The sequence below is a fragment of the Budorcas taxicolor genome, chromosome 24 (assembly GCF_023091745.1).
Source record: "Budorcas taxicolor isolate Tak-1 chromosome 24, Takin1.1, whole genome shotgun sequence".
In the NCBI taxonomy this organism is placed as follows: domain Eukaryota; kingdom Metazoa; phylum Chordata; class Mammalia; order Artiodactyla; family Bovidae; genus Budorcas; species Budorcas taxicolor.
In genome coordinates this window covers 15,248,083-15,261,682 of record NC_068933.1, presented here as the reverse complement: position 1 = coordinate 15,261,682, position 13,600 = coordinate 15,248,083, and the positions used below count along the sequence as shown (strand labels likewise).

The 13,600-nt window shown below is 37.3% G+C and overlaps 1 protein-coding gene across 1 annotated transcript in view; it reads left to right on the top strand.

Moving 5' to 3' along the window:
• SORBS2 (sorbin and SH3 domain containing 2) overlaps positions 1–13,600 on the top strand; it is a 94,417-nt gene that overhangs the window by 37,129 nt on the left and 43,688 nt on the right. The window contains exons 10-14 of the mRNA XM_052661278.1: positions 1,944–2,102; positions 2,792–2,875; positions 4,873–4,929; positions 9,297–9,346; positions 12,328–12,515. Of these exons, the coding sequence (XP_052517238.1) occupies positions 1,944–2,102; positions 2,792–2,875; positions 4,873–4,929; positions 9,297–9,346; positions 12,328–12,515 (538 nt within the window). The remainder of the gene's footprint in view (positions 1–1,943; positions 2,103–2,791; positions 2,876–4,872; positions 4,930–9,296; positions 9,347–12,327; positions 12,516–13,600) is intronic.

Sequence of the window (13,600 nt, the reverse complement as noted above, 5' to 3'; positions counted from 1 at the left end):
AGAGAAGTTTCTGTCTCCCCTTAACAAAAATAAAGTATCGTACATGAAAACAGAGATTATAAAATCAAGAATTAGCAATATTATTAAAGGTGTAGCATGAGAAACAGTGAGATTTGAAAAAGTTAAAGATTATTCTCCTCTGGAACCAGTACTGGGCCTCTTACACACAGAACAAAATTGCTGGAAAATTCTAATATCATTTACCCTACAAATCAGCTCCAGCCAAACTATTCCACAAAATGCCTACATGCTGCAGCTATAATCTAAACGATAATTGGAGAAAAATAATATTTTAGTACAATCAAAATCTCAATGACTACTTTTGCACTATCAACACAGAAATAAATTGAAATGTTTTTTAATTAAGGAAATGGTAAATTAGTTACCAGAATATTTTCTATCCATTTCATTACTTCTGAAATGTAAACCAAACATAATGCTTACTAAATGGAGAATACATCTCAAGATTTCTGCAGCATTTTTCATAGTAATCATACAATGTTTTCCATAAGGTTATGATAGTCAAGGATAATAATATTTGAAAAGAAAGAAGTCTCAGCACTGTGTTTGTCCAGGCACAAGCTTTGTGACACCGCCATCACTAGTATCACAGTCTGTTTTGACTCACTCAGCACCCCATCATAAATGTGTTACAAGGTTACTACATGGGCTTTATCACTTTGTTCACCACAATATATCGGGTATTGTAGGCCATTTCAGCCTTCTGTTATGATGTCTCAGACTTTTTCTATCACTGCCTGTAACTACTATCACAATCTCAGAAAATACTGAAATAAAAAGCACATCTGTTAAAAGACTTTGGATATAATTGATTATTAAATACAGACCGTGTGTTATTAACAAAACTATTGGGAATGCAACAGGCCAACAAAACACTTGGACAAGCTAGGGTCAAACAATGGCTTCTGTTCGAATATGGCGTACCTCAGAGGTTGTTAGAGCGTTTCTTCTGGAGCTGACATTCAGTTACTCAGTGCAGGTCCTTGAGAGCTTTAGGGATTGGAAGAGAATATAAGGATCCACTTTGAGGCCGTGAGCACATCACAGACCTCTTGGACTATGTCCTCTCCTGGACCAGGTGAATGGCTTTTAGAAAACAGGAGCTTTTTTTTCCCCCCTGACTTAAAATACTACCGTCCAGCTGCTCCACATTTAATTAATGTCATGTAATGGAGCAGGGAATGCCAGCCCACTCCAGCGCTGTTGCCTGCCACAGACAGAGGATCCTGGCCGATTATGGTTCATGGTGTCACAAAAGAGCCGGACACAACTTAGCAACTAAACAGTGAATTCTCAAAAAAGTTATAACCCATACGTAGTACTCTAAGCATCCCTTTTGAATGTAAAATCAGTAGCCTGAATCAGTCTGGTCAGGCATGTATTATTTAAAAGCATTAAGGATATTGCTGGGTAAAGTCAATGCTCTTTTTTTTTCTATTATCAAAACAATTGTATATATTTTCTCAACCTGCTGATATTAACAGTCCTAGGTTTTGCACCTTAAATATGACATTCAGAAACCACTGGAGAGGTGAAAGTCAATTATAAAAATTTTTTTTTAGTTTTTCTCTAGAATGTTAACCAGGGTTGGATTTTCTCTCTTCCCCAACCCTTGGCTAACCATATGAAAAACCCCTCCCCACCCACATCCATGCCTCTAGCTCAAGGTGGACAGGTAGGTGGTACTTGGGGTATCATAAAATGAGACCTTTCTTCGCTTTGTGAAGGCTCTTCACACTGTTTTCAGTGTTCGGATCAGTCCTAAATTATCTGGGGGCCCCTGGGGCAATGTACTTTCCTGGAATGTTTTCTTCTGCCTGACTTAAGGTAGGGCACAACGCACTGCTAGCTGGTGTCCTGTTGGCTCCCCCAAGAACCTCTATCTAATGAATCAGTTTGTCCTTCACCCCTTTTTCTTGCAGCCCCCTCTCCCAACCACTCCGACACCTGTTCCAAGGGACCCTGGCCGGAAGCCTATTTCTATGTCACCCTGCGGAGAAGTAACTGGTAGCCCCTCCCCTCCGCCCAGGACCAGTATCCCCGCACCAAGCCCGTGCGCCCCGGCTCTCTCCCCGATCCGGGTGAGCTCCTTCCTTCTTTAACTCACGCCGTCAGGAAGTTCAGGTGTAGCCCTTGTTCCCCAGAAGCTGAGAAGATAATCAGAGGCTGGCTACTCACCGTCACCCCCCTCCTTGCTGCCCTTTTCTCTCTCACCGAGACTTCCGGGTTCCTCTTGTCCAGGGACCCGCTCACAGTCTCCCAGCACTGCTCACTCCTCCCCCGACCTTGTATCTCTTCCACGTCCCCCCTTTCCTCCCCGAGGCTCTCCAAGTGCCTGCACCCGAGTCAACTGTGAGCAGAAGGCAGGCTCACTCACTGGGACCCCTGAGGGCAGGGCGCCGCAGGCACTCGCCCAGAAGAGCTACCTGGGGAGGGAGTTGAGCCTGTTTTAATACCTTGCTGGGCTATATCAGTGCTCAACCTCACTGTCACAGAGAGTCTGTCATAGTTTATGCATCCAGCTAAGGAGAAAACCAGAAATGATGGCAGAGAAAACAACTAGGGCCTAAGTGACGCCCTCCAAGCTAAGCCTTCATATCCTAATGTGACTCATTTTACTTTACCACCTCTGTTCTCTCTGGCTGAGATCTGTTGGATGAAAGTTGATGCATGTTTGTGTGCGAACGTGTGTGTTTTTCATGCCTCACAGCGTTGCCCTCACTTAGCTCAGTGTGACTTTTCCTTCCCTTTTCCTTCACATCTGCTCCAGACTGATCGCATAAATCCAGATGACATAGATTTAGAAAATGAGCCCTGGTATAAATTCTTTTCAGAACTGGAGTTTGGACGCCCGGTAAGTGAGGCTAGACTGTTAATCTAAAACAATTAGGAGAATGTTGTTTGATTTTTAAAACATAATCGTTATCAGAAGAGATAGGTGTCATTTAGAGAATAAGAGCTGAATTCTATAGACACCAAAAACCACTGAAAAAAGTATATTCTATATACACAAATTTGGTACAGCTTAGCTCACACTCACTTCTCTACCAAATGGTTAAATTAAACATGTTCAGACACTGCCTATATAGTTCTTTTTTCCCCCACCAAATCATACATTAGGATTACTTTATATCTAATTGCAAATTCAAAATGTTGAACCAGTATCTGTCTTCCCATAGACAGACAATTCTTGATAGAAGATTTGTATTTGTTTACAGTCCATTTAGGTCTAATTCAATCAGAAGAGTACCCTGTGAAATTTACAATAATAAAAATTACTGTGATGATAGCTCCTGTTTGGTTTGGAATCACCAAGCACCTGCAGAGGGCCTGTTCTGTGTGATCTCAGAGAGACCTCACAGCATCCCTCCTGTAAGAAAAAGCCAGAGGACAGAGGGGTTAATTAATTTGCCCAAGATAGCAACTGGCAGAGTCAGAAGTTAATGCCAGACCTATCAAAAAACAAACAAAAAACAAACATCCTGGGAAAGCCCTACTATAATATACTGCTAGAATATCACCACCATAAAATGTCTCATTTGCTCTTTGTGCTTTTAGGCATGAAAAGAAAGGGAAAAACAAGGAAACCCTGTGGACCTTGATTTCCCCTCCTGCTACTGAAAATCACAACATCTCTGGTCCCCAAAACCCCACCAATAAGAATAGCTTAGTCTGTTTGAGATAAAGAGTTGACCCAAGCTTCGAATAACAATTTCCTCTATCAACTCAAATTTTATTGGGGAAGTGCAGATGCCAACAGCAGTGCATTTGAAGTCTGTCAATGTCACAGTTTTTATACTTTCATTGGTGTTTCTGAATTTTAAATGCCTGAAGAACATACTGAATGCACTGCACAGAAGTTATAGTAAATCTTTCTTTTGTCATATCATGTACTGATTTATACACTCATATACTGACCATGTATTATATACTAAGTGGTTATAGTGGTTAGTCCCTTTTATCCATTAAAATGCAAAGGAGACTTGATTAGATTCATTATATCTTATTGAACTGGATCAAAAGTGACTGTAAATGAATATAAACCAACTAATTTTTTAGAATTTCTATAAGTAATAGGAAGAATATTTTCCCTAATTTGTATCCAAGTATTCACATAAATCGGGCTTCCCAGGTGGCTCAGTGGTAAAAGAATCCGCCTGCCAATGTAGGAGACCTGGGTTCGATCCCTGAGTTGGGAAGATCCCCTGGAGAAGGAAATGGTGACCCACTCCAGTATTCTTGCCTGGGAAATTCCATGGACAGAGGAACCTGGCGGGCTCCAGTCCATGGGGTCACGAAAGATTGGAATACAACATAGGGACTAAAACAGCAACAATTCACATAAATGCATTTTACTTTAGAGAAAAAAATGTCCCAGCTTTAGATGTGTTGTTGTTACTGTTGATTAGACAGTTCACAGGGGCTAGAACCAATTTCTGTTCTGAGCCTAAATTATCACCATTTTTCTAACATCATTTTCAGCTACACATGGAAACTCACCAGCATGCTATCCACCTGCTCCTTCGGTGTTTCTTTAATGTACCTTGCATTCCTCCGCGGCTAGAGACTAGGAGTGCTGATTTTGATTTGCTGAAATGAGTTTATACTAATCCAATCACCAGTGATTTTGCCCAGTGCTTGGAAATAGTTACGAGCATTGCACTCCTCCTCCCGGGCTACCGGGCCCCGCCTCGCCGTTTTGCTCCGTTCACGTCGCTCTTTTGTGTGTATCTGATGCTGTCGGTCGGTGTCTAACTGTTGTCACCTTTCCCACATGGTCATTCCTTGCTGCCATTGGTTCTCCTCCATTCCATCTCTGCACTTCTGCTTATGTGGTGCATCTCCACCCAGCCTCCCAAAAAGGCTCTGGACTATGTTCAAGATCACTCTCCTGGTGTTTCCAATGAGGTAAAAAACAAATTACTTTCTTTTTCAGATTTCTTTCTTGGGAGCTGTTACTGTGATTCTGAACATCCATGTTTTACGAGTCACTGAAGTATCTATAACCTGTTTTTTAAAATCTGTCTTTGTACCATTGTGTTGTATCCAGTATCATCACTGCTTGGACATTAGTTACATCACAGTTGTTGGCTCTTAGGTGAACAGTCATGCCAATCATTACTTTCAGGTGAACTATTCAATGCATCCTGGTATCTGAGTGTGATAATCACAAAGCATTATTGCTTATATCTGATTATACTGAATAAAATACTGCTGGAAATCTCCTCAGAGCCACTTTATCATCATGCTTGGAGGTACAGAATGACAGTTTGGATTCTTAGATGATCAGATTTTTTTTTTTTTTTTTGGCCATACCATGTGGCACAAGGAAATTCCCTAATCAGGGATCAAAATCACATCCCCTATGGTGTAAACATGTAATCTTAACCACTGGACCACTGGGGAAGTCCCATAATCAGACTTTTTTATGTCTCATATATTCCTAAAATTTATTTCAATTCTTTCTTTTTCACAGATACAATTTCTAGATTTTAACATCAGATAAAATCAAGAATAGGACTGACAAATAACTGGCACACATGTTACAACTTCCTAGGCAAACATTACTACGCCCTTGGCAAACATTACGGATCCTTCTCAATGCCATGATCCAGGCAGCCACTATAATAGAGTAGATTATCACTGGCACATGAGATGAAATGTATTTTCCATCTCTGTATATGATGTTCATGACAATCTGATACATAAAACATATTATGCCTGGCAATGTAAAGTATTATTTGAATTAGTCAAAAAGAACCTAAGAAATTATACAGAGCCAAAAGCTTTTTCTCTGCAAAGAAGAATGAAATTATTTTGGAAAGCAGATTTAGGACCATTAATAGACATAAGCAAAAGTGATGGTTGTTTAAACATTAGCTAATAAGAAACAAAAAACCCCCCATGGGAATTCACAGATGCAGCTAGGATGAGAGCAAAGTGAATAAACTGGCTTTTGCAGTAGTTTTTACATAGTAGTTTCTCTGTGATCCTAAATAAATGAAAAAAGCAATAAATATTTTCATCAAAAAAGTCTTAATTCAGTTAAATATATTCAACTAGAAAATAAAGCTAGTAGGACACCTATGCTGCGGGATATACTACTGATACACGAAGGTGATAACTGGAATTCCAGGCACAGCTGCAGGAGAAAATACCCAACTAGCTAGAGCAATCTGCAATTCCAAATGACTTTCCCTGAGGTATGCATCAGAGTGTATGTTAAAAGTGTATAAATATTTATATATTAAATAAAAAGTAATATAGAGTCTGAAGAAAGAGTATCATTTCAACATAGGAGCAGTCAAACAATTTACTTCAGAATTCGATAAGGTCACGTATTTCTCTTAGATATCCTGGCCAAATATTTCCAGGATATTATTAAGACAGTTCATTGAGAACTGAGATGGAATTCAGAGATCACCATGTCTAACCCACACATTTTTCAGTCAAGAAAGGTAGAGTCCAACTATTTTAAGAAATACATCCAAAACCAGATGATAATATATGGCAAATTAAAGATAAAAAACATCTCCTAAACTTCCTTTATACCATACTTCTTAGCACTTCCAAGAGATGTACGAAGAACTAAAACCTTTTAGATACAAATTATTTGTTTTATTTGTTTATACTATTATACAAGTTATACTATTCCTTAATAATAATAGATTTTTATAAAATACATTTCTGTAATTAATATTACATAATAATACTTGGTGTAAAAATAGTAGAAAATTAATTCTATGCATTCTGTAATGTTAACGATAGTGATGAAAATATCACATATAGACGCACTTGGATACTTAAACTGATTTTCATCTTCTCTTTGGGACTGAGAAGAGGGTGTTATTTGTTCTGATAGCATATTAACTATATTATTAATTTCACATCCTAGTTTTTCAGTGTTAAAAAATACTCTGATAAGGTACTGAATTCTGTCTCTAATAACCTCATGTAAAACATTTCTGGTAAAATTTGTAATTGATTGGACATCAACCTAGCTACCATTTTTTATTCAGTGCCTATTATATGCCATGAATAACACATTTTTAATTCATAAGTGAGAAACTGACATTAATAAGGAACAACTAAGCGTTTTTAAGCAATGTTTAACCGCATGATTACTTAGACTCAATGTCTGTACTTTATTAAATGCCCTTCATTTGGGTGTATTAAAATAATGGTAACATGTAAATACTCAGTACATTATAATAGGTAAAACAGGTACCTCCTCTCTGAAGACAATTTCCATTTCAGAATGACCAATCATATACAAAGTTTTCTCTTAGTCATCTATCTAAACTTCTTATTGCTTCCTTATAATTTAATACTGAACCATTTCCTTTCAGCATACATCACAATACTGGTTTCAGTTTATTTTACCTTGTGGAAACCAGCACATGGAGGAATAATTTTAGCTTCTTAGCGTTAAGTCTAAAACACAATTTAACAGTATGGAGTCTTCACTCCTTACACTATGTTTTCTTTCATATTACAGTAGTGTTTATGCTCATCTCAAGCTAGTGATTCAAAATTTCTGATCACTTTAAGCGTATTCTAAGAGTGTCTACAAATGGACACTTTTTTGGCCAACTGGGCACTGTGGTTGGGTGTCCCATGAAAGCTGTGAACCACACAGATGTTCTGAGGCTCTTTGGTGCTGCTCTTCTGCAAACATGAAGAACTAATATTTATAAATCAGAATATAATTATCTGGTTTTATTTATTTACTTGTTTTCAATCCTTCTTATTTGTGTTTATCTTTCCACCCTTCCAGTATCCAATTTAGAGTAGCAAGTTAAAACAGTCATTAAACTTACCCAATTAGCAGACCAATTTTTTTCTATCTTTTTATTTGTTGAGAACCTCAGAATCTAAATATTTTATAAGAACTAAAAGTATTCTAATATGCTTTTTCTCTGTCTAAAAAGAGGGAGTAGTATTCTCTTGCATAGGCATGCTTTGTTTGTTTTGGGGCAATTCCATTCTCATTCAGTAAAAGAGAATTAAATGAAAATAATAGTTAATAGAAGATATTTTAGAGTTGTGTGTAATGGGGCTTGTCAGTATATATCTACACATACTTGGTAGGCATTTTCCTAGACATCCTACACATCATACATCATACCACAACTACTTGCCTCTCAAATCCATGTCTAACAAAAATATTAATATCTATTTCATTGTATTGTTCAGAATAAAGGAGTATGAAAATGGTGTGTACAATAAGCATTTGGAATTATTTATCAAATTTATAGTATCTATTTTTCTTTGTTCCTATGTCCATGGACAACTGAAAGCTGATTTTCTGACTAAAAGATTAAAAGTCCACTTTTAAAGAAAAGTTGATACTTTGATTCATTAAATCTTCTATTTTAACCTAACCCTGAATGTAAATAATTTCAAAGATACAAATCTGTACCTGATTCAAGGACCAGGTAGTTTAATTTCAAACCAAATTCTGTGGTTTTTTTATTTAAAAAGTCATGTTTATGTTGACAGATGAAAGAAGTTCTGCTTAAATTTTATGTCTACATAAAAATTACACATGGCACTATGACAAAAATTTATAAAGGTTTATGCTTTATAAGGATTGAATGATGGCTACAAATACTTCTTTAAACATCAACCATTTCTTTATGTGAGAAGTTTCTATTTATAGGCTGTTTCTACATGAAGGGGTAATTTTTCTTTTTCTCACCCTAGGCAACGTTTATGAATATTTTTAGTTACACAGAGAAAAGTAGTGTTGTACACTTGGCTCTCCATATCTGCAGGTTCCACATTCATGGATTCAACCAACTTAGGGACAAAAATATTTCCCACACAAACACACACAAATTCCAGAAAGTTCCAAAAAGCAAAACTTGAATTTGTCATGCTAGCAGCTATTTCTATAGCATTTACATTGCATTAGGTATTATAAGTAATCTAGAGATGATTTAAAGTATACAAAATATGTGGGTAAGTTATATGCAAATAGTACACCATTGTACATAAGGGACTTGAGATCTTCAGATTTTTGGTATCCCTGGGGAGCTCCTGGAACCAACTCCCCTCAAATTATATATTAGATGAAAAAGTAGATAAGAGGAAAGTAGAAATTAGGCTGCATGACTTCTTTTTGGGAAAACATTTTTATGCCCATAATAAATGGTATTTTTAATGTCAATTTTGACAATATTCTTTTTAGGATACCTAATTTAATGTCCAGGGACACATAGAATTTTGCCAAGGTAAAAATTTTCACGTTAACTATCCTTCTGTCTTAACAGGCCTCATTGTATCAATCCTCTATAGACAGAAGCCTGGAAAGACCCACTAGGTAAGAATCTCTTTACAGGTGGTGAGGGGGTGGGAGGGAGGCTCAAAAGGGAGGACATATGTGTATACTTGAAGCTGATTCACATTGTTGTACAGCAGAAACCAACATAACATTGTACAGCAATTATTTTCCAAATGAAAAATTTTTTAAATCTTCTTACATTATGCAACCAGAATATTTTATGCCAGTGGTTTCTTTTTCAGTGAAATAGTAATAATAATTTTTTTATCCTTCATCTTTATTTTAAGCACCATAATTCATGAAATTGTTTTGTTTCTGCATCATTTTATATGAGGAAATATTCAAGAATGTATAAAATTTAAGTGAAATAATTCTAGGTCACTTTACAGGCCGAGAAACTCTTGCCTTTCCTGTCTCCTCCATACTCAAGTTGTCTTCTCCTTAGATAAGGATTATAAACGTCTAATTTTTAATACTGTTAGATGATATGATGATGATACATTTTTTAAAACTGTAGTAAATTATAAACGATTTTATAAATTATGTTCTGCATATATTTGTTCATTATACTCTGACCACACATTTCAAAATACCATGGAGTCGTTGCGTGTGACTCCATGGACTGTAGCCTACCAGGCTCCCTTGTCCATGGGATTTCCCAGGCAAGAGCACTGGAGCAGGTTGCCATTTCCTTCTCCAGGGGATCTTTCCAACCCAAAGATCGAACGCGCATCTCCTGTGTCTACTACATTGTCAGGCGTGTTCTTTGCCACTGAGCCACCAGGGGAGGCCTAGAAATACTGTTACAACTGATAAATGAGGACTTACCATATACCAGGCATTCTAAGTACATAAAATATACTCAAGCCTTAATTATGAATTAAGTACTGTTATCTACGTTTTATCTCTAGCAAATGGAAACTTAGGCTTCATAACATGCCAGGTTTACACAGTCAGCAAGGGACAAAGTATAACTGAACCCAAATTACCTGTAGGTCCTAACTGCCCTAAGAGACCACCAAGGCAAGTTCTGTTTGTAGGCCTTCAATATCTCACTTACCTTAAAGTGCTGCAGAACTTCAGACACAGTTCAGTGACAATACTGAAAAATGCAGACTCCCAGCCCTATCATATCATCAGCAACAAATAGTTAACAATAATTTGCCCTTCTGCAAATTTCTATCAACATAAATGAAAAACTTGGTAAACTGGATCCTTTGTCCATTGGTTTCATGAGTGCCATTTAACAGCATTAAGGTCACTAAGGAAAGAGCCCACCAAACCCCTCCTTTTACATCTTGTGCGACTATGTATGCACCTGGAATATTTGAATTTTAGAGTTCTAACTTCGATAAAGACACACGGACCCTGACAGAATAATAACAGAAGATGGGCATCCTCTTTGGAAGAATGCAGACAAATTCTGAGGTCTGGCTCCACCTCTATGCGTGCATAGTCTGTAGGTTCCATTTATTTGTAAAACACTGAAATACTTCATAGGTTACTGTGCCTGCATGCTGTGTAAGACAATAATGTCAATAAAGTAAATCGCATACTTTGGTCATAGAACCTGTTGTACTGTTGCTGCTGGTGGTGGTGGAATTTCATCTAATGATTTGACAGACAGCATGCTACATGATGTATATATTCATTCATTAATGTTTGTTTTAAATGATGCTATACTCAGAACCATGATAAAAAAATTCCCCTGCCCTTACAGACTATCCACATCTTTTAACCCAACTAAGTGAAAGGACTCTAAATAGTTTATTTGATGACCAGATTATTGGTTATTCATTAATTAAATGTTGGAATTGCAGTGTAAGATTTTTAAAGCTAAGATGATTAGGAAAAGCCTTATGGAAAGCTTGAAGTAAGAGAAATTGGTCTCATCAGATTTCTTCCTTTCCAATCATCTCTTCCATTTTGGCATCCCTCCTCTGGATGTATTCATATTGGTGCAACTCCTCTATATAGAGAAAAGATGTATGGTACAAATCATAGCACTGAATTGTCAGTAACAAAAAACTACTCTAATAGGATAATTTTTACTTTAAATGGTGATTATAAACTTATGTTCATACAAAAACCTGTACATGGATTTTACAGTAGCTTTATTCATAATTGCCAAAATGTGGAAGCGACCAAGGTGTCCTTCAATAGGAGAATGGATAAACAATGGTACATCCATATAATGGAATATTATTCAATGATATGAAGAAATGAGCTATCCAGCAATGAAAGGACATGGAGGTACCTTAAGAGCACACTGCTAAATGAAACAAGCTAATCTGAAAACATTATATACTTTTGATTCCAGCTACATGACATTCTGGGAAAGGGAAAACTAGAAACAATAAAAAGATCAGTGGCCACCAGGTGTCATAGGGAGGCAGGGATGAAGGGGTTGAGCCCAGGGGATTTTTATGGTAATGACACTACTTTATATGATACAAAAGTGAGGGATGTATGTATGTGTGTATGTCGTCATACGTTTGTCAAACCCATAGGCTGTTCAACAGAAAACATGGACCCTAATGTAAACTATGGGCTTTAATTACATTTAATAATAAGATACTGATATGATTCATCAACTGCAAGAAACAAAAGATGATAATAACAGGCGAAACCGTGTGCAAGAGAAAGGGAGTACATGGGAACTCTCTGTACTTTCCAATCAATTTTTCTATAAACATAAAACTGCTCTGAAAAATAAAGTCTAGGAAGTCCTAACCACAGCAATCAAACAAAACAAAACAAAACAAAAAAAAGAAAAGATATCCAAATGGTAAAGGAAGAAATGAATCTGTCACTCTTTGCAGATGAGCCTGTTAATTTTCAAAGAGGTGACTGTAAAGAAATAGTTTTTTATATTAAGGAATGAATTCCTAAAAATGCAATTTGGGGGATGAAGGGTGAGAGTCATTCTGTGGCCACCTCCAGCACCTTCCACTAGTCTTTCTGGTTCACATTTGAATCCCTGCAACACCAGCCAAACTGAAGCCGATTCCTTCTTGCAGTTCTGCAAGCATGGCCAGCGACTTTAGGAAAAGGCGGAGGAGCGAGCCTGCGGTAGGGCAGCCCAGGGGCCTGGGGGACCCAAGTGCAAGGAGCACTAGCCCAGGCCGAGCAGACCTCCCGGGATCAAGCACCACCCTGACAAAGTCCTTCATTAGTTCTTCTCCTTCTTCTCCGTCAAGAGCAAAAGGTAAGCAGCGATAAATGGCGTGTAAATAATTTACTAGTTCAAGTTTTAACCTTGGGAGACCTGGTCCAATGATGACCACCCAGAGATGGTTAGGGTTAGTATTTTAATAAAATATAGTTTCAAAACCATAGCTTTCTTTATACGTAGACTAAATCAGGACGATGAACCTTCTGAATGGCTTAAAGGACTCTGACTCTCATCTGTTAATGCTTTCTTGTCTCCAAATATATCACGTGTGTTATTTGGAACAAATTTAAAGTATCAAAAAATGTATGGTCAGGCTATTAAAAGATTATATTTACAAACATTTGTATACTGTCAAAATTTTCTAATGTTACTACAACTAGTAAAATTAATCAGAGTTATAGAATAGAAATTAGTAGTAAGCAACAGACAGCATTGTTGCCTAAAACATAAATCGGGTTGGTTTTTTTTTTAAATTATTTAATTCTAGACAAAAGTTTTTCTAACCTATGAAAGTTGGTTCTTTAATCACTTGGTTTATATTTTAGTCAGTATTCATACATACAGTAGAATATCCATGTTCCGTATGTAACATAGTGTTCAATTCACAACAGTCCATTATTGTGAAGTTTGTTTATCAACAAGCCATTTTTCTATATGGCCTGTCTCCTCTCTGGAAGTTTAGTGAGTTGTGTTGAAAGGGAGCAGTCACTACTTCAAATCTCTGTTTAGTTACATATTGCTGCAGCTGTAACAAGAATAGTCCCAAAACAGAAACCCAGGACTGAACCAGCATCCATAGGTACCTACGATTTGGGGACCCAAGGTCTTTTCCAACCCTCTAGGGTTGAAACAGAAGACAGAAGCAATTTGAAGTGTGGAAGAAAGTGAGCTGTAAATGAAGTTTCCATAAAGTAGCAGAGATTCAGCTACACATACCAAAGGCAGGCACTGAAAGTGCTGCCACATAAAAGTAAAGCTAAGAGTTAGCTGGTTTGTGAGAAAGGATTTTTGGTTCTGATGATTGGGCTCTGGAGAGGCAGGAGGTGCTAGCTCTTGTCCATGACCTAGTAAAGCTGTACTTGCTGGAAGATTCAGATTCCAGCATTCAGAGGGAGGAA